The sequence below is a fragment of the Dioscorea cayenensis genome, chromosome 4 (assembly GCF_009730915.1).
Source record: "Dioscorea cayenensis subsp. rotundata cultivar TDr96_F1 chromosome 4, TDr96_F1_v2_PseudoChromosome.rev07_lg8_w22 25.fasta, whole genome shotgun sequence".
Taxonomy (NCBI): Eukaryota; Viridiplantae; Streptophyta; class Magnoliopsida; order Dioscoreales; family Dioscoreaceae; genus Dioscorea; species Dioscorea cayenensis.
Genome location: NC_052474.1, coordinates 6,261,048 through 6,279,712, shown reverse-complemented (window position 1 = coordinate 6,279,712; position 18,665 = coordinate 6,261,048). Strand labels below are relative to the sequence as shown.

Below are 18,665 nucleotides of genomic sequence, written 5' to 3'. Positions count from 1 at the left end.
GGTTGGTGAGATGCATGATGGTTACTAGGATTTTTTTGTTGAACAACACTATACCAATCATTTATCCATCACAACACATTATCTACGCACATAGTGTTCCAACCTTTTTTTTAAACCCATTTTATCCAATTTGATTTGTGTGAATAAGCTAATTTCATGATTTTATTGTTTTTTTCCTCTGTTTTTTAAGATATAAATAATATATTTTAAAAAAGGAGGCTTCAAACTCGACCTTTGACTCAAACACCTTGTATTTATTGTTTTGTTTATGCATGTTTATTTAAATACATTCATTTTTCATATTAATAACTGTAAACAGTGCAAATATATAAGGGTTGAAAATTTTACTCTCTGTTGGGCTGAAGGATTTCCTCCTCTTTTAGGTCCTTATGTTTGCCCTCCCTATTGGCTTTTTTTTTCTTCTTTCCACTTCGTGGTTGGTTGCTTTTTGTAGAGCCTATGGCTTCTTTTGTTTTTGTTAACTCTTTTTTTATTAATGAATGTGGTTCATCCACTTTTTTTAAAAAAATACTCTCATAGCACTGATTATCAAGATTGTTCATGTATTGTACATTAGAGAACTAGTCATGTTTATTGTTATTATTTGATTGCCTTTGCGTGGGTTTCATGCGAGAAAAATAATATTTTTTTTTCTCTAAAATTACATGACAAGAGAGGATTTGTCATTAAAAAGTCGGTAAACTACTATAATTAGTGTAACCCCGTATCTACATGTTTGTTAAATAATGCTTGTCTTTTTATAAAGTTGCAAGTTATTAAGAAAATGATGTTTTCAGGATTTTGAGACAAGAGACTATTATGCTATTATTGTTGTGTTATATTAGTGAAAAATAAGTATAAATTAGCACATTTTTTAATAATATAAATAAACTATCAAACCATATAAAATATATCAGATGAGATAGATTGACATAAAATTAATACAAATAAAATTTAGAAAAAAAATTTAAACCATTCAAAAGATACTTTTTGGCGGATTATTAGTACAGCTAGCTTGCTTGAGTATTTACGAGTATTTTATATTTGTTAATTATTATTTTCTAAAATTATAAATTTTCATGTTACTAACACTAGAGTAATTTCTGTGTGTGTAGGCACAGATGGACATTCACTGTTTCTAACTGCATTCAATTATTTGTTAATATTTAAAAATCTTAAACTGAGCAAAACAAAACACAATTTCCAAGAATTTGTAGATTTTTGTATGAATTTAAAAAATTATAATTTTCAAATAAAATATCTGACAGGCTGATTTTGAATTTTGGAAATGACTTTAACAAAATGTTTTTGAAATAAATATTTGGAAATTTTGGATTTGATCAGAGATCTTGTGACTTTGTGAGTGCATGCATATAAACAAATTAATAGCAATTAACTAAGTAATTAATTGGAATCACAAAATTGAAGATGAATGTGTGCTAAATTGGTTTAAGGAGACAAATTGTGGTGTACAAATATATTTGTATAAATTAATTGAACATTACTTATAATTTTACAATTAACATACCTATAATTGTTTTTTAACATGTTATTTTCATGCTCTGAACTTTAGTTCAAAGATATCCAATATCAATTTCATTCCCTCCAATAATTATTAATAAATATCATCTTTAATTGATCAATTTCATATATATATATATATAAATAATATATATAATAAGATTGTTTATTATTTAAGTTTTAACCACAAATCTATTTGACATAAACACTTTTAAAAAATAATAAAAATAAAAATTCACTTCACATATTTTCTTGGTTTATTTATACATAAAAATAATTAAAACTTTTTTTAGCATACTGGATCATTAATGATTAGTTTTAAGTTCCTTAATATTTCCCAATTAATTGAAAGAGAAAAAAAAAATATAACAAGATAATTGACACTAAAAAATAACTATTTATAAATCAAATTAGCATATTTTATTATTAAAAAAAAAACCTCAATTAATAAAAAAAGACAGGAGGGGGCGAGGCTTGCGTCGCCTCCCAAACTCTACCACAGCTACATGATCATTATTCTGTCTGTGATTTGGGTGATGCCTCGGGATAAGCACTCATAAACTCATTTTCTCTCCTCCCTCTTTGTTCCCGCGAATGAAGCCTTCGCACGTGCGAGACGGCTTCATGTCCCCCTCCTCATTCCCCATCATACCCACCCCTCTCCCTCACCTCACTCTCCTTCCAATCTCTCTGCCCCCAATGGCAATCTCGTAATTTCACACAATTCCGTGGGCTTTTTCTGATGGTCCGAGCTGCATTTAATGCCACCATTTCTTTAAACCGGCCCAACACTCAGTCCTCCGCCGTCGCCACGAGATCGCAACCTCTCTTCGTCTTCAGTGAAACTCAAGCGAGGGATCGGATTCGAAGGACTCGGGGTTGGGGGAAGAGAAGATCAAGATGACGTCGGGTTCGAGGATGCCGACGTGGAAGGAGAGGGAGAACAACAAGCGGAGGGAACGACGGCGGAGGGCGATCGCCGCCAAGATCTACTCCGGCCTTCGGATGTACGGCAACTACAAGCTCCCCAAGCACTGCGACAACAACGAGGTCCTCAAAGCCGTTTGCAACGAGGCCGGTTGGACCGTCGAGGAGGACGGCACCACTTACCGCAAGGTATCCCTTCTTCTTCATCTCTCCATCTCCATTGGACCTCCATCCCCATCTACACTTCTTTTTCTCTTCCTTTTTTTTTTTAAAAAAAAAAATATTATTATAATTTTTTTTTTTCAAATTGTGCGCATGTTAGCTGGATAGTGAGTGATTTGCTGCTGATTTGAGCCATTATTTTGGCATGCGTTATAATCATTGGATTTTATTTTATTTTTTTTACTATCTCCCGGTAACTTCTTGGAAATTATTAGTTGGTCTATTATTATTATTATTATTTTTAATCTATTTTGGTAATAGAGTTTATGGCCTTTGTTTCCGTGTACGTTAGCGGCTGAATTTTGGTTATTACACTTTAGTTTCTGGGAAATCACTTGCTTTTCCCTTCCTGTTTCAGTTTGATTTTAAAATTATCATTAAATTTAGAAATTTTGAAGGGTTGCTTTGTAAATTACGGTCGAGTCAAAATCAACCGCATAATATCCTTTGACTTGTATCTTTAGTGACTGACAGTGGTGGAATAAGTGATTTTTAGGACTCTGAATCGACAAAAAAACATTAAAAAAATAAATAAATTAAGGTTTTTAAATGAAACCCTGTACCTCACACGTTGCAAAAACTAAAGCTAACCAAATTTAGTATTTCATAAGGGGAAGCAAGTAAAAAATCCGAAAAAAAAAGGGTAGTTCTGACATTTAGGTTTGAACTTGAGGCATGTCTTCCCTGTGTCACCACCAGAAGGCTACACCTAGAAGTGATCTTGAAATCACTGTAGTGACTGAAATACCCCTCAATGGGAATCCCAGGGCACGCGAGTCGAAGACTTTGCGGGGCTGGCTCTTTTGCTGCTTTTTTCAGGCGTTGGAGGGTGGTCACGTGAATGCCATTCCGGAAAAAAAGTTTTCAATTTTAGTGGTGGAATGGCGTGGGACGCGTGATGGCGTTGATTTCCCTTCACTCTCTTTGCCCTTTATCATGCTTTTATTATTTTAATTCAGTTTTTATTTTTATTTTTTTCATACACGTAACACAATGTTAATTTTTATTTTATATATCTACAAATGTTTGTGTTTCATTGCCGCGTTCATGTAAAATGGAAATGAGTTTTTTTTTTTTTTAAATCATTATTATTATTATTGTTATTATTATTTATGCATGCATACTCCTGTGACATTTATAATTGCTGCATATAAAGTTTTAATTTTGGTGTTTGTTATTGTTATTGTTATTTTGAAAATCTGATTGGAATGAGTGGGGACCAATGGGGTTGAGTGGGAGAAGGTATGGGCCTTGATGGGGGGTACTCTGTGGATGAGGTTGACGTTTGCTTGTGTCCACTGGCTGAAAATAACCGTCCTGCCAACCTCTGCAGTTGTTGTTGTTGTTGCTGATGCTGCTCTCCCCTGTTGCAATGTTTACTTGGGAGTACTTTTATATGGTGTTTTGGGAAATGCCTTCAAGAAATCTCTGGTGTTTATGGAAAACTCTTTCTGAATTCTTGATTATTGTATTAAAGTCTCTGGAGTTGAATCTTTGCTCTAGTTGGAGTATAACTCTTTAGTTGCTTTTTGCACATATCTAGAAGATTTCATTGGGTCACATGCGAAAATGAGGACTTCGGGATTTTCTATGTAAATATGTGATTTTTTAGGAGTTGTTTGCTTAAAAAAAAAAAAGGTGTTGCTTAAGTAATGGCTGCAGAATAGCTTGCTTTGGTGTCTATTAGAAGTTCATTATTTCAGATTTATACATTTACTTAAAATAATTGATTTAATAAGGTTGAATTACTTGTAATTTCTTGTACAATATGTACAAAGATGCAGCATCAAAGATTATTATGAATTCTTTTACCTTATGTACTCATTGGAAGTGAATTGCCATTGAGCTATATATTTTGCATCATGTTCCTTCTTTTCAATCAAAAACTCACATGACTTTGTTTATGTTGTTGCAGGGATGCAAACCAATGGAACCAATGGAGGTGGTTGGAGCCTCAGCTTCACCTAGCCCTTGCTCATCATACCAGCCAAGCCCCTGTACATCATATAACCCAAGCCCTGCATCATCATCCTTTGCTAGCCCTGCTTCTTCATCCTACATCACCAATGCCAACAACACCAACAATGTCACTGATGGCATTTCCCTCATTCCATGGCTTAAAAATCTTGCCTCATCAACCTCATCCTATAAGCATCCTAACCATTACTACCACCTTTACATGCATGGAGGTTCCATAAGTGCACCTGTTACACCACCTTTGAGTTCTCCTACTGCTCGCACACCACGGATGAAAACTGACTGGGATGACCTTGCAGCACAGGCTTCATGGGCTGGTGGTGCTAACTACACTTTCCAACCAGCATCCTCCACTCCTCCGAGCCCCGGCCGACGAACCATTCCTGATTCAGCTGGATGGCTAGCAGGGCTCCAAATACCAAGTGGAGGTTCTTCATCACCCACCTTTAGCTTTGTCTCATCCAATCCATTTGGGGGATTGCCTACAATGGGTTCTTCCAGTTCCCAGATGTGGACTCCAGGACAGAGTGGGACATGCTCCCCAGTTATTGTTGGGCCTGATGTCCAGATGTCTGATGAGTTTGCATTTGGAAGCAGCAGTAATGGCAACCTTCCTGCTCCAACTGTGGTAAAGCCATGGGAAGGGGAGAGGATTCATGAGGAATGTGTATCTGATGAGCTGGAGCTAACTCTTGGAAGCTCAAAGACAAGGTCTGTTACCCAATTATAAGCTGTTTGTTTATCATGCTGTTGTTGATAAATGGATAGAGAGGGATGTCCTGTAACAGAGCAAGATGAATGCCCTGACATTGTAATGCTGCAGAAATGTGAGGCAATGGTAATGTGGTATATACTAGCTGGTTCTCTTATACTACCTGCACTTCTTACAATTCTGTTTTCTTAGGGTGCCAGCAGTTATTTATTAGTTAAAATGATATTGATATTCCTTTTCTAATTCTTTTTTCATGGCAAATTTGGATGCTTGATTTGGGAATTGATTTCGATTTTGTTTGATTAATTTAACGTTGTGCATTAAGGTCTTGTGCAGTGTTCTTTTAGCAAGGGAAGTATTACTATTGATGAACTTGTTGACTTCCTTACAAACTAGCAGAAGTGAAAAGCTGTCTAGTGATTTTTCTTCAGTTAGTAGGCTTATTGTTAGATTATGAAATCTGATGAGAGTTCACCTTTTACTTGTTGATTTATTTGTTGTTTTGTGAATAACACAACTTTAATGCTGTTATGTTTATTGTACTCTTTGGCTTTTGCTCGTTTTCTTTATTTTTTTTAATGAATTATAATTTATCTATTTTATTAAAAAATAAATAAATTTAGATTTCACTGGTTTGGCATTGAAGGGTTTGTTTTGATTAGTTTTTAAAAAAACTCAGAAGTGTTTTTTTATAAGTTAAACATTCATGGGTTCAAAAAAAATTATTTGTATTGGTTTTTCTGCAAAAGCAAAAGTTGTAAAAAAATTGTTAAAAACAGTTTTTTTTTTCAAACAAAATCTGTTTTTTAACTTATTTTTACGGCTTCTGTTTTTACAGAAAAATTAATTCAAACATAAAATAAAAAAAATATTTAATTTACTATGAAAAGACATTTTTTTTTTAAAAAAAATTATTAAATTGAAAAAAATATTTTTTAAAAACCAATCCAAGGCCTAAATATCCAATAAATATTCAATAAATATTCAATAACATCACGCATCGTTTGTTGCTGGGCTGTACATGCAAAGTAAGTTTGATTATTTTCAAATGGAAAGTGGCCATCCTTGGTTTCGCAAGATATGCGCAACTGTACAATTTTCAGGGTTATATACAAAATAGTTAGTATTTATGCGGGGATAAAATTAAAATTTTCGACTACATTCATCAGAACCCATTCTTTTAAGCTGTTATTATTATTATTATTATTATTATTATTATTATTATTATTATTATTTGACAAAGACGACAAGCACTGTTCCACAATGGGACATCAAGGGACAGACAAATATAAAAGTGCATTAATTACGGTACCTTAATAATCTCTTAAAAATTTATTAATTTGGTCAAATGTCACATGAGATAATTAGATTTTTACCATGTGCACGCCTAGAAGATATTTTAGGAACCAAATCAAGTTAATAAATCTCCCCGCTCTGCTATCCTGGAAAGGAGGGAAACGGCATCCTCCCACAGTGGACTAATAAATAGTAAATAAACAGTACCATTTTAGTATTTATATAGTATCTATAATATATGCATAGTATTATAATAATACTGTCATCCTAGATATTTGATTTTGGGTAAGTCAATTCACTATCCAATTAACATACCACTATACTATGTAGTGTTTGTTATATTCTTTTTATTCTGTACGCAAAGAGAAGCAGGAGGCTCAAATGATTTAAAGAAAAAAAAAATTTAAATCAGCCAGAGAATTTTCTCAATGTTTTTCAAGTTAAAATTTTAAATTTTTAAAAACCAGACACCAACATAAGGATAATTAATTACAAAAACATGATTTAAATCCTCAAATACATAGCTTCTAAATTTCCAACTATAGACTATTGGTTTGAAGTGTTTTTATAAAATATTCAATATATATATACTCTCTCATTTTTTGTTTGTGATATTTATTTAATTCATATATGTTAAAAAAAGTTGATTAAAATTAGTTTGTTACTTATATTTTATAAAAAAATTCATTACTTTTCAAAATTATTCATATTTAAAACTACACTAGGTTGGGTATATAATTTAATGTTTAATAGATTGTGATTTATTAAAAATTGTATAAATATATTAAACTAAAAAAATAAATTTAGAAAATTTTATTTAATACTATATAAAATTTTTAACATTACAAGTAAAAAAACAAAAAAAACTCTAAAAATGTAACAAATAAAAATAACGGAGGGAGTATATTTTTTTAAAAACATGGTCAAAGAGTGTTATCCTTATCCCAAGCCTTCCATCACGAGCTCATTTCATATATATATATATATATATATAAATAATTAAATAAATAATTTTACAAATAAATAAATAATTATTTTTAACTATCGTAAAAAAAAGTGTTACTAAAATGGGTCAACCGCGTTTCATTCGGGCTAATAACAACCCGAAGACAAGCGATCTACGGACAAAACCCGATCGCGAAGCTTGGTGACTGCTCCAATGGCTTCTCTCCTTCGAACTACGTCCTCCATCGTCCTCCTCTTCATGCTCCTCTCGATCGCCTCAACCTTCGCCTCCCCTGACGGCTCTTTGCTCCGCCGTGATCTCCTAGCCTTCAATCCCGCTTTGAGGAAACAGGGCGGCAGGGGATCCGAGCCGATCCCCAACTGCAAGGAGATGGCGTCGAGGATCGAGTGCGAGCGAAACTCCAAGTGGTGCAGATGGTGCCGCAGTGACGCTCTTGACGACATGTGCTTCGGCACCTCTGAGGCCTGGCGCCTCCCCGTCCAGGTCTTCTCCTGTGATTCCTCCCGTTGATATCCAGCCATCACTTGTTTGTGTTCTCGTTTGCTATCTCTTTGTAGAAGAATTATTCCTCTGTGTTTTTGGATTATGAACTCGCAATATTCTTTTTGAATTAGTTTTATTTTGTTGAAACTTAGAGTCTATTGAGTTTTTCCCTTTATTGATAATGAATTTAGTATAATTAGAATAGTTAGGATTGAATTTAGTTGCTGGGAATGGAATGTGAGAGGAAAAGGTAGTAGCTTTTTAAGGTCTTCATTTTGTTTGTCTTGTGACTTTGATTTTATTATCTTAGAGCAACCATTTATATAAGTATGAGTGTAAATAATTATAGACAAATATGTGGTCATGGTGAGATTGCTGTTTAGCATTGCTATAAGCATCAAGTGGAATTACATTGATGTATCCCGCTGTTACCAAATTCACGAGCAAGCAACCAACTAACTGGTGAACTGAAATCCCTATTGATAGCCGGAGGGGAAACAAGTGACTTCCTAGTGGTGGCAGTATATGTATAGTACATAGAGAAAAGAAAAGGAAAAAAAAAACAAGGTCTTGATTTTTATATGGTATAATAGCTAGTTCCAACTTTAATTTCTAAAATGGCAAAACCCACATTTTAGTTCCTAAGATTTGGATTGGCTTTTGCATTTGACTGCTTCGACTGGTAGCTGTTCAGAAATTGGCAGTTTGGTATTGGTCTTCTTGAACCACTTGTCAACTTAGAAGTTTCTTTTGATGCTATTTTGAGTTATTGGGAAATATTTTTTTTTAAATTTTAACAAAACACTATAGACTTGAGTGGCTTTGACATTCATTTTAAAGCAGTGCCTCCATTGGCAGTAGACCATTTCATGTATTGATTTTAACAATAAATCTTGTGGGGTGTTTGCAATTCACCTCCATATCTATGTATGTATACTTCCGTGTATATATGTATGCACATTATGTGTGATACTAAAGCATTTTCTCACTAAAAGTTGGGTTCAAAATGAAAAGAACCTGTAAAGTCAGTATTGATAATCTACATATTTGCATATTATATAGTGAATGGTAAGATAACCTTGCATCTAGGTGATATGGCTAGAGTTCTTGAATGGTGTTAGGCCTTGTTTGCTGTTGATCTTTTTAGATAGAGTCCATGATCATGTTTATGAAGAAAATAATTGTAATTTACTACTTTGGTTGTGCCTTGCTTTTCTTGCTACTAGTCTAACACCTCTGAATCTTGTCACACAAAAACCCCTCTGAAGCTTTTATATTGCTGATAATTGTCATACAATGACTTGTTTGTCGTTTACACATAAATTAGTCACTAGCCATGAAAATGCCTATGCCGGGTCTGTTGCATACTCCTTTATTTTCTAACTGCAATTATAACTGCTATAAGTTATAAACCAGAGCAGATTTCAATCTGCCATAGTAATTCTCTAGAGTTCAGATTTGCTCACATGAATAAGGTAAGCAAATGATAGCCGCACCAGGTAGTAATGAGCCTAATGGCCAATGTTTAGAACTTTGTCTTATTATTGATTCTGTAATCAGGAGCCTTCGGTGGAAAGGTTCAGCCAGTTTTTCTCAATTTTGCTCTTCATGGAATTGAGTCCTTAAAAAGAACTGAAACATGCTGTCTGCCAATTTTTAGGCAGTTTTGTTGAGCTGGAAGATATGATCATCCTGGAAATTCCATCATTGGATCTGATCTTCATAAAACCTAGGAGATAAAATTCTTCCTTAATTAGTATTTAGAACATTTGCACTCACTTCTGAAGTAAGACAATCTGGGATGTTTTGCTTTAAATGGACGATGTCGTTTACAAGTTACAACGTCACATGATGTACCCAACAACAGGCCCAGCTTTCCTTTCCCAGCAGGATCAGTAGTGCTTGCAATTGTAATTTACTAATTAGTCTATACTAATTAGCTTTTGATTCTGACTCGAGTGTTGAAAATTGTTTACTGTTTTCCCCTGCTTTTGGTGCTCTCATTGCCAAACTACTGCCTAATAGTGGAGCATTTCATCTATGAACTTATATAGATTTTGATTATCATGGGTTAATTTATTTGATGGCCTACCATATTATTTTAAGATATAAGTGTTTCACAAGTGCCAAGATGGCTGATTTTATAATTCTATTGACAAGAGTTTAAACTAGTAGACATGTGAAATGTTTGTTTATCCGTCTTTGTTTTAGTTATATATTCCTCAATTTTTTGTATCCAAACTGATTCAGAGATCATAATCTTGTACAATACATCACTATGTCATGAAGAACCATAAGATATTAGTGATGTAAATTACATTTATTGGTCATCTAACTTGACAGAGATTGGATGTAAATTAAACTATTTTGCTAATTTAATGTTGATGGTATTTTGTTTTGGAGATGGTTCTTTGAGAATGTAGCAATGACTCTTAATCGTATTTACTGATTTGTGAATAGTAAAAGCTTTTGTTGAGTAAAATCACAAGCGGTGTTTGATTTTGTATGTGTTTGTACTTTGTAGATGATTTGCCATGACAATATGACATGGATTGCAAGAACTCAGGTCCAGCCATTTTTGTGGTATTAAAATGACCGGCAGAGGCAAATGAAAGAAAATCGCCTTAAATATCATAAATAATTCATTGTAATTATAAACATATTATCTTCTACATGGCAAATAATCTTCACTGATCAAATTCTTTTTGGATTTTATTCATTCATTTATTTATTTATTTTGGACATACTTTGGCCTATTTATATTTTTGTACTGCCCTTTGATGTAAAACAAGACCATTCATTATTCAAAAAGACCATTCATTTTGGAATCATTTGTTTTATGAAATTTGTTTTAGCTGGTGATTTCGTTTTTACTTCTTCCGAAATCCTTCCATTTAATTAATCTGCTTATTAACAGCTGAGCCAATATTACAAACTTCTAAAAATATCCAATAGACATGAGAACATCAACAGTTTAATTTTTAATAAAGATTAGAAAATTGAGAAGCATCATAATAATTGAAGTTAAATGTACAAGTTAAAAGTATAACAAATTTCAAATAAACATTTTTATAAAACAAAAGCATGAATCTCAACTCATATAAAATTTTAAATAAAAATAAATTAAAATTTCAAATAAAAATAAATAAATGCATAAGGTTCAAGTGGTTAGCGTCACAAATAAAATGTTTTTTTATGGAGTGAATTTTTTACAGGTGATATTGTAATCAACTCACGCGTTATAAAAATATGTGTTTGTCATTTTTTTTCAAAAAATAAAAAAAATAAAAAAAAATCAAAAAAGGCATAATAAATTTTTATAAAACATGACAAAAAAATTAGAGGCTAAAAACAAACTCTTTAGAACCCAAAAGAAATTACATAAGAGCATAATTACGAAGTTTTTAATTTCAAACTTCTTTGACAAAAAAAATTTCAAACATTTTTTAAAAATAAGATTTCCTGTATTATAAGTTATAGGCCTTGTTTGGATTGGCTTTTCAAAAAGTGCTTTCATTTATTTTAATAGAAGTGTTTCTGAAAAAAAAACACTTCTCTAAAATAAGTTAAGCATTTTTTTTTATTTTATGTTTGGAATAGCTTTTTTGTAGAAGCAGAAGCTGTAAAGATAAGCTAAAAAATAGTTTTTTTTTTTCATAAGCTGGTCATGACTAGCTTATGAAAAAAAGCTGTTTTTCAGTTTTTCTTACAGCTTTTCTGGTTTTACAAATAACTTTTTTTGAATCTGGAAGTGTAAGACTTATAAAAAAGTACTTTTGGGTTTTCCAAAAACTAATCCAAACAATCCCATAATCTACCCCTCAACTTTCTTTACTTGTCACACAGGTGTATATATGATTATAAAGAGTAAATTTTTTTGCAGGTTACCTAACTTTTGACTTTTTTCTTTTAGGTAACTCAACTATGATTTGTATCAAAAAGGTCATCTAAGTTGTCAATGTGTTACACCGGCAGGTCACCCTAATAAATTAGACCGTTGAATCTTGATGTGGCGACGGAGCTTACAGTCGACCAAATTAACACAAAGCCTTATGCCACGTTAGCATTCTGCGTCATCACATACATATTCTTCTTTTCCTTTTTCCGTTCACCATTAGGTATTGCAATCTGAGAACAGAGGAGGTCGCCGAGCGCATAGGGAAAAGGGCGAGTTGCACGCGCACTTTCACTGGCAACTCGGGGATGATTTGGTAATCATGAGATGCAGTGCGAGCTATCCTTGAGATTATTGTTATCGTGGGCAAAGAATCGGGGATGATTTGTTAATCTTGATTCACATCTAGGGTTTGGGTCTGTGATTATTGTTTTGATGAGTATTGGTTTTTCTTGTAAACAAGAGTGTACTGGAATGCATACCTATAAGTTTTTTTTTTCCATGTATTAAATGAAAGCACTGATGTTCTACATCTTTGAAGAGGGGAAAAAAACCAATACTTCATAAAAGTTTTCAGAAATTCTATGTATAGGCACAGATATTTGAATAGTCAATTTGTTGTGGAGATCATCTTCTTAAGAAGAAAAATTTCATTTTTAATAGGAATTGTAATTTTTGAAAAAAATACCTATTTAAGGAAACATATATGTACAATAGCTGCAGTTTGGTGCAAAGTTTCACTAGTGCATATTTACCTAAGCTGCAAATTTGTAAAAAAAACCATACTTATCTATAACGAGATGCGAGTTATGCACAAAAAGAAGAAATAGCTACACCTTAAGAAGATTAAATAACCTTATATCTCATTAAGCTGCAGTTTTGCAAATAAGTACAATTCCCTACAACAGTTGTATATTTTCCAAATTAAAACAAGAAGTAGAAAACTCTACAATAGCTGCAGATTTACCAAAAAAAAAAAAAAATTGGAGGTTTACAATAGATGTAGTCATTCTTAACAAAAATGCAGACTTCCTAATGCTACAGCTTTACAAAAATAAAAAGATCTACAACTGTAGATTTTCTAAATCTGCATTTTTGTAAACATCTATTAACTAGTGTTGCCCATCCACAAAAGATACAGTTTTCCAAAATACAAAAAATAATGGCATCTGATCCCTTCAAGGAGCCTTTTTGTAAGTGTTTCCTGCACTTGCAGAGGATCCAAGACCTGGTGGTAACCATACTTGCCTCCTCTTGTTAGGAAATCCTGCCTTGTTGCTTTCTCTGGCATCCTTTTGTTGTAATTGAGACTTTTGCCCATCAACACCTGAAGAAGGAACTGACTCATTGTTGTTGGACCTTGCTTTGACCCTTCCCTTTACATTTGCTACCCTCTTTCGTAAATGAGGTTCCATTGAAAATGATCCCTTATGGACTGTCTGTACAAATACCAGAATTATAGTAGATTATAAACATCTGGAGTGATCAGCTGAAAATTCATAAATTGAATGAGAATATTTACCTGTGATATAGGCACCTTAGCTTCATTTGCAGCAGCCATTTGTTGGACATCAATTGTGACCATCTGTACATGCTTTATAATAAGTAAAAAATAGTACCAAATTCAACAAGAATGACAAGCACTATGAATAATTAAAATAAAGGAAGCCTACTAGCTCCTACATGTGAAACAGGGTTCCATGGTGTTTGTGTTTCACTTGATGCAACACTTTTTTCCATATTTGCTCAGATTTGGCTTCCTCAGTTGAGTTTCCTTGAAAGATGATGTTTAGGAGCAATTTTTTATTAGAAAAATCAGACATAAAGGCCCATTTATGCACATTGTGGCAACCTACAAAAAATTCATACATTACCAGAAAAAATAAAAGAAAGGTATCACTTTTACTTGTGTTTGAGAAGCACCACCCAAGTCATTGTCAACACCACCTATGTTTAAATCTAACCCAACTACATTATGTTCTGCAATTATCTGCATATTTTAACAGATTAAATAACACAAAGTTCAATTATGTTATAATTAAGCCAACCCTATAATGAACTGTTTTACCTCTGGCACAGGTCCAAATCCCTGTGATGTCCATGCTGAACTTGTTGTGTTGTTCTGCCAGTGATGGAAATAAAATTTAGTTAACCTCATTGGAACATATATTTGATTAGAGAAGAAATTAAAAGAATTAGACATTTACCAACCTGCCCATGGTATCTCTTATTATGGCCTGTTGCACCACACAAGCTGCATTTAATTTTCACACCTTTCTTACTTACTTTTCCCCTGGAAAAGCCAGGGTTTTCATCCACTTCTTTCCTCCTAAGCAAAGTTTTCCTGCCCCTCCTCTTATTCATTGGCTCTGGTGGAATGATGGGACCTTGGTCACTTTTTGGCCATGAGTGCTTATCATGAGTTGGGTTCAGGATATGCCTATATGTGTGCATAAAAGTACTGACTTCATAACATGAGTGTAGGTAGTTTTCAGGTTTTTCTTTGTTGTAATACAATACTGACACTGCATGGCTACAAGGAATCCCACTAAGTTGCCACCTCCTACATGAGCAAAAGCAATCTATCTTGTCAACCACAAATTGTCCATCAGGGCCAAGAACCTGGTACTTGTTTCCACCTGACCATGTGGTGCTATACATCCAACTCAATTGCTTGGATTTTTCAAGTTTTTGCAATATTCTAGGGCAATGGGTGCTAGTGACCTTGTCCATTGCATCTCTCCTTTTTTGTATTTTTCTCATTAATTGTGTCCTTATCATTTCAGTCATAGTAATAACCCCCTTGAGCCTAGCTTCCAATATTTGACTGTTAAAAACTTCACACAGGTTGTTCAAAAGGATATCACATTTGAATTGACTTTGGAAATGTGATCTACTCCAATGTTTGGGTTCAATTTTCTTCATGTATTCAAATGCTCCTATTGACATTCCTCTCAAATTTTCCATGGCTCTATCATATGCTGACTTATATGTTGCCGTAGCACAAGACCAAAGTTGGTCCTTCAATGCTTTGCCTCTAAATGTTTTCCTAAAGTTGGTGTGAATATGCCTCAAACAATATCTATGTTCACTGTAGGGGAATAACTCAGCTATTGCGGGCATTAGTCCCTAATGTTGGTAGGTTTGTTACACATATACAGTGACAAGGAGACACCATCATCCACATCCAAGGCACATCGACAAGTATAGGAGTTCAATAGAGAAACAGAAAATCAGTTTTAATAGTTCAGTCAATTCATAATTAAAGGTACATATAGGAAATTAAATAATAAATGATAATCAACATGATACTAATACATAGTCAACATGATATAAAATCATTAGTTAATTATAAAAGATTAGTACAAGTATGATACTCATTAATTATGAAAGTGACATAGCATAACCTAATTAATTAACCAGGATTCAAGGCTAGCATTGCATCAATTCCAATATGAAAAATCAGAACCAACATGAGACTAATTAATAATCAGCATGATACAAAATCAGCAGTTAATTAAAAGAGATTAGAATCAATATGATAAATTAATTACAATAGAACACAATTAGGACATACAACATTATGAATTAAATCTCACCTTCTGCCTATCAGTCATGAAGGCCCATTTGTGGCTGTCAACAATCCCCAGATCTTGTGCAAGTAGCTGGAGGAACCGAGTCCAATTCTCTTTGTTCTCCTTGTTGACTACAGACTCAAGCAATGGGATAGATGCAGTCATTTGCATCTATCCCAACAGCTGTCAAGAGCTGTCCCCCATAGGTTCCTTTCAAAAAACAGCCATCAAGGGACACCAAATGCCTACAACTCGCTAAGAAACCTCGCTCTCAATGGAGCAAGACAGAGATACATACCTTGATAGAGAAATAGAAAATCAATTTTAATAGTTTAGCTAATTCAAAATTAAAGATACATATAGGAAGTTAAATGCTAATTGATGATCAACATGATACTAATACATACTTTGGAAGACCCCTTCATCAGCAAGAATGATAAATGTGGAATTTGGATGTGTCCTCATTATCTCTAGCCTGTAATCATGAAGTTTGGCTATTTGTGACTCCTCATCACCATCTATGATCCTGGTCAATACACATGAAACACAAAAATTCATAATCAAGCACACCCAAGTTGCATAACAAAGAACAATGAAAGGAACACATTTTATTTACCTAACTGCAATACATTTTGCCCTGTAAGCTTTTAACCTGCTGATGTTCACTTCTTGATTGATCTTCACAGCTTGTACAATACCAACAATTTTCCAATTGGGGTCTGCCCTAAATTGCTCAAGGTAATGTCTAGCTATCCAGTCTGCACTCACATGTCTATTGCTATGATCTCTAGCACATTCATGCTTCAAGACACCTGCCTTTATCTGTATTGTATTTTTGTCATCAACCATAGGTGATGCCCACAAATAGAATGGGCATCCCTTCTTACAGAATGCCTTGCATCTTGTCTTTGTGTTGGGCCTAAAATTCATCACATACCTGTTCTTTATACCATAATTTTTCACTGCATCCTTAAATTGCTTGAAGCTTCTGAATTTCATCCCAATTCTAAATTGTGGGTTCCTCATGTCAACCTCTTCATTAAACTCAGTGTATCTAGGTTTAGGAGGGGGCACATCATCTTCATCTGTTGAAGAACAAGAATGAAAACCCTCTGAATCAGCATAATCAGATTCTATAATGTCTTCTTCTTCACCTCTATTTGCAGCTTCACCATCACTGACAACATTTGGTGTTGATCCACCAACATTAAACAACTCCTCTTCTTCATACTCATCACTGAAATTATAGTCTGAGTCTTCAAAATCACACTCTTCATCTGCATTATGCCTTATGCCATGTCCACTAACTAGAATGTCCTCCAAATTCTCATCAGGTACAACATCTTCATCCTCATCAACAACAGGTTTTAAAAGTGCTACCCTACTGCATTCACCTAGCCCCACATCTTCATTAGTCAAAGGAGTACAGCCAAAGTCACGGGCTATTGGTTTGCCACTACTAGGGAGTCTCACACAAACATAAATCTCCTTGCTATGCCCTACTGAAAATGCCATTTTTAGGGCATCTAGGTCAGTTCTAACCTCCTTGTAACCTCTATCGTGACTTGATGTGTCTAACCACCATATAGAACAACCCTCAACCTCCAAATTCAACTCTCTAGCCATGGATATTAGTTCAATCTTTGATATTTGGTCAGCACAACAATAGTCAACATATCCTGCCATGCCCTCTATTTCATCAACTTTGTAATGCATCCTTATAGTAAATAACTCGGCATTTGGCACTGTTTTGAAAATAACTAAAGGTCAAGTGGTTGTGTAGGACTGGCTAGGCTATACAAAATCAAATACTAAGGTCCGATTACAAGGAATTCTCATAGAAATTAATACATGACATGGTTGTAAAATGCATCATAATTTATTCTGTTGTCCAATGTTATGAACAACATGTACATTCATCGCAGATTGGAGACATGAAATTTAAAAGGAAGTAAATAACAAATACCATCTCATGAACAACAATAAAAAAAAACAAATACTATACATGTATAGTACTGCAGATTGGAGACCTGAAATTCACAACCAAACAACTAATTTATGTATTAATTGCCCATCAAGATTGAACAACTAAGTTGGTTCCACCCATTTAAACATCTAAATTGGTTCCAACCAATTAAAATGGTTCAAACCAATTAAAAAAAAAACCAAAGATGATTGAACAATAATACAAATAACTAAATAACAATTACTATAAACATATATATATCCATCCAGACAAGGATATAAAAATCCCAATAAAAGATGCATAATTAAGACCACATAACAACCAAAATGGGGAACACCATGAAGGAGTATTCATTCATCAGGAAGGAAACTTAAAGGCAAAAGTAAAAAGAAAATAACATGACAACCAGAATAGTGAACCACAACAAGCATATTTAATTTTGACCATTAGATGGAACAATTACAAAGTATTTCTCCATACGGGAAAAGACTTTAGAATAGCATAACAACTTCATAATTAAACAATCACAAAAGAACTTCATGATCTATACACACAAAAATAAAAAACATACAATGTTATTGTTAAATAACACAACTAAGCTTGGATTTTAGCTCCATTTGAAGCAAACAAACACTAGAATGGCAACATGAGAAGGGGCTAGAAGAGGGTACTTACAGTACTCAGGGGCATCATTCCACTCTCGCCGTACCTCCCAGTTTACCGCCATCTTTACCGCGAAGATCTTCCTCTCCTTTTCCAGCCGTGAAGACCTTCCCTTCGATCTCACCTTCACAGAGAAGTTTGGAAAACACCACCGAAACCCTCTTCTTCTCTCCGTCCCTATCACCCTTTCAGTCAAAGAGTAGAAGACCAGAGTCTTGCCCCATCTTGCTTTTGTGTGATGAAAAGGCTTTGTTGACATGTGGCAAAGCCCTAGTTTCAAGACTGTAATAAGGCAGACAAGGTTAGTGATGATGTGGAAAGCTGACTAGGACGTTAATTTGGTTGATTGTGTAAGCTCCGTCGCCACATCAGCATTCAACGGTCTAATTTATTAGAGTGACCTGCCGATGTAACACATTGACAACTTGGATGACCTTTTTGATACAAATCATAGTTGAGTT

The 18,665-nt window shown here is 34.0% G+C and overlaps 3 protein-coding genes across 3 annotated transcripts; 2 read left to right on the top strand and 1 right to left on the bottom strand.

Annotated features, from left to right (window-relative positions):
- The first annotated feature begins 2,210 nt into the window (after positions 1 to 2,210).
- On the top strand, positions 2,211 to 5,690 carry LOC120258286 (protein BZR1 homolog 2). The gene is made up of 2 exons (XM_039265647.1): positions 2,211 to 2,637; positions 4,586 to 5,690. Exons 1-2 carry the CDS (start codon positions 2,422 to 2,424, stop codon positions 5,375 to 5,377), a joined length of 1,008 nt encoding a protein of 335 aa, XP_039121581.1. The 5' UTR covers positions 2,211 to 2,421; the 3' UTR covers positions 5,378 to 5,690.
- A 2,075-nt stretch (positions 5,691 to 7,765) lies between these two features.
- LOC120258293 lies at positions 7,766 to 10,773 on the top strand. The gene is made up of 2 exons (XM_039265656.1): positions 7,766 to 8,105; positions 10,630 to 10,773. Exons 1-2 carry the CDS (start codon positions 7,815 to 7,817, stop codon positions 10,693 to 10,695), a joined length of 357 nt encoding a protein of 118 aa, XP_039121590.1. The 5' UTR covers positions 7,766 to 7,814; the 3' UTR covers positions 10,696 to 10,773.
- Positions 10,774 to 13,920: 3,147 nt separating this feature from the next.
- Positions 13,921 to 14,514, bottom strand: LOC120258294. The gene is made up of 3 exons (XM_039265657.1): positions 14,212 to 14,514; positions 14,069 to 14,122; positions 13,921 to 13,980 (listed from the first exon to the last, which is right to left on the bottom strand). Exons 1-3 carry the CDS (start codon positions 14,452 to 14,454, stop codon positions 13,969 to 13,971), a joined length of 309 nt encoding a protein of 102 aa, XP_039121591.1. The 5' UTR covers positions 14,455 to 14,514; the 3' UTR covers positions 13,921 to 13,968.
- Positions 14,515 to 18,665: the final 4,151 nt, after the last annotated feature.

Coding starts and splice junctions, on each gene's coding strand:
- LOC120258286 (XM_039265647.1), top strand. CDS start 2,422: ATGACGTCGGGTTCGAGGATGCCGACGTGGAAGGAGAGGGAGAACAAC. Junction 2,638..4,585: donor ACGGCACCACTTACCGCAAG/GTATCCCTTCTT, acceptor ATGTTGTTGCAG/GGATGCAAACCAATGGAACC.
- LOC120258293 (XM_039265656.1), top strand. CDS start 7,815: ATGGCTTCTCTCCTTCGAACTACGTCCTCCATCGTCCTCCTCTTCATG. Junction 8,106..10,629: donor CCTGGCGCCTCCCCGTCCAG/GTCTTCTCCTGT, acceptor TGTACTTTGTAG/ATGATTTGCCATGACAATAT.
- LOC120258294 (XM_039265657.1), bottom strand. CDS start 14,454: ATGCACACATATAGGCATATCCTGAACCCAACTCATGATAAGCACTCA. Junction 14,123..14,211: donor ATAAGAGATACCATGGGCAG/GTTGGTAAATGT, acceptor CATCACTGGCAG/AACAACACAACAAGTTCAGC.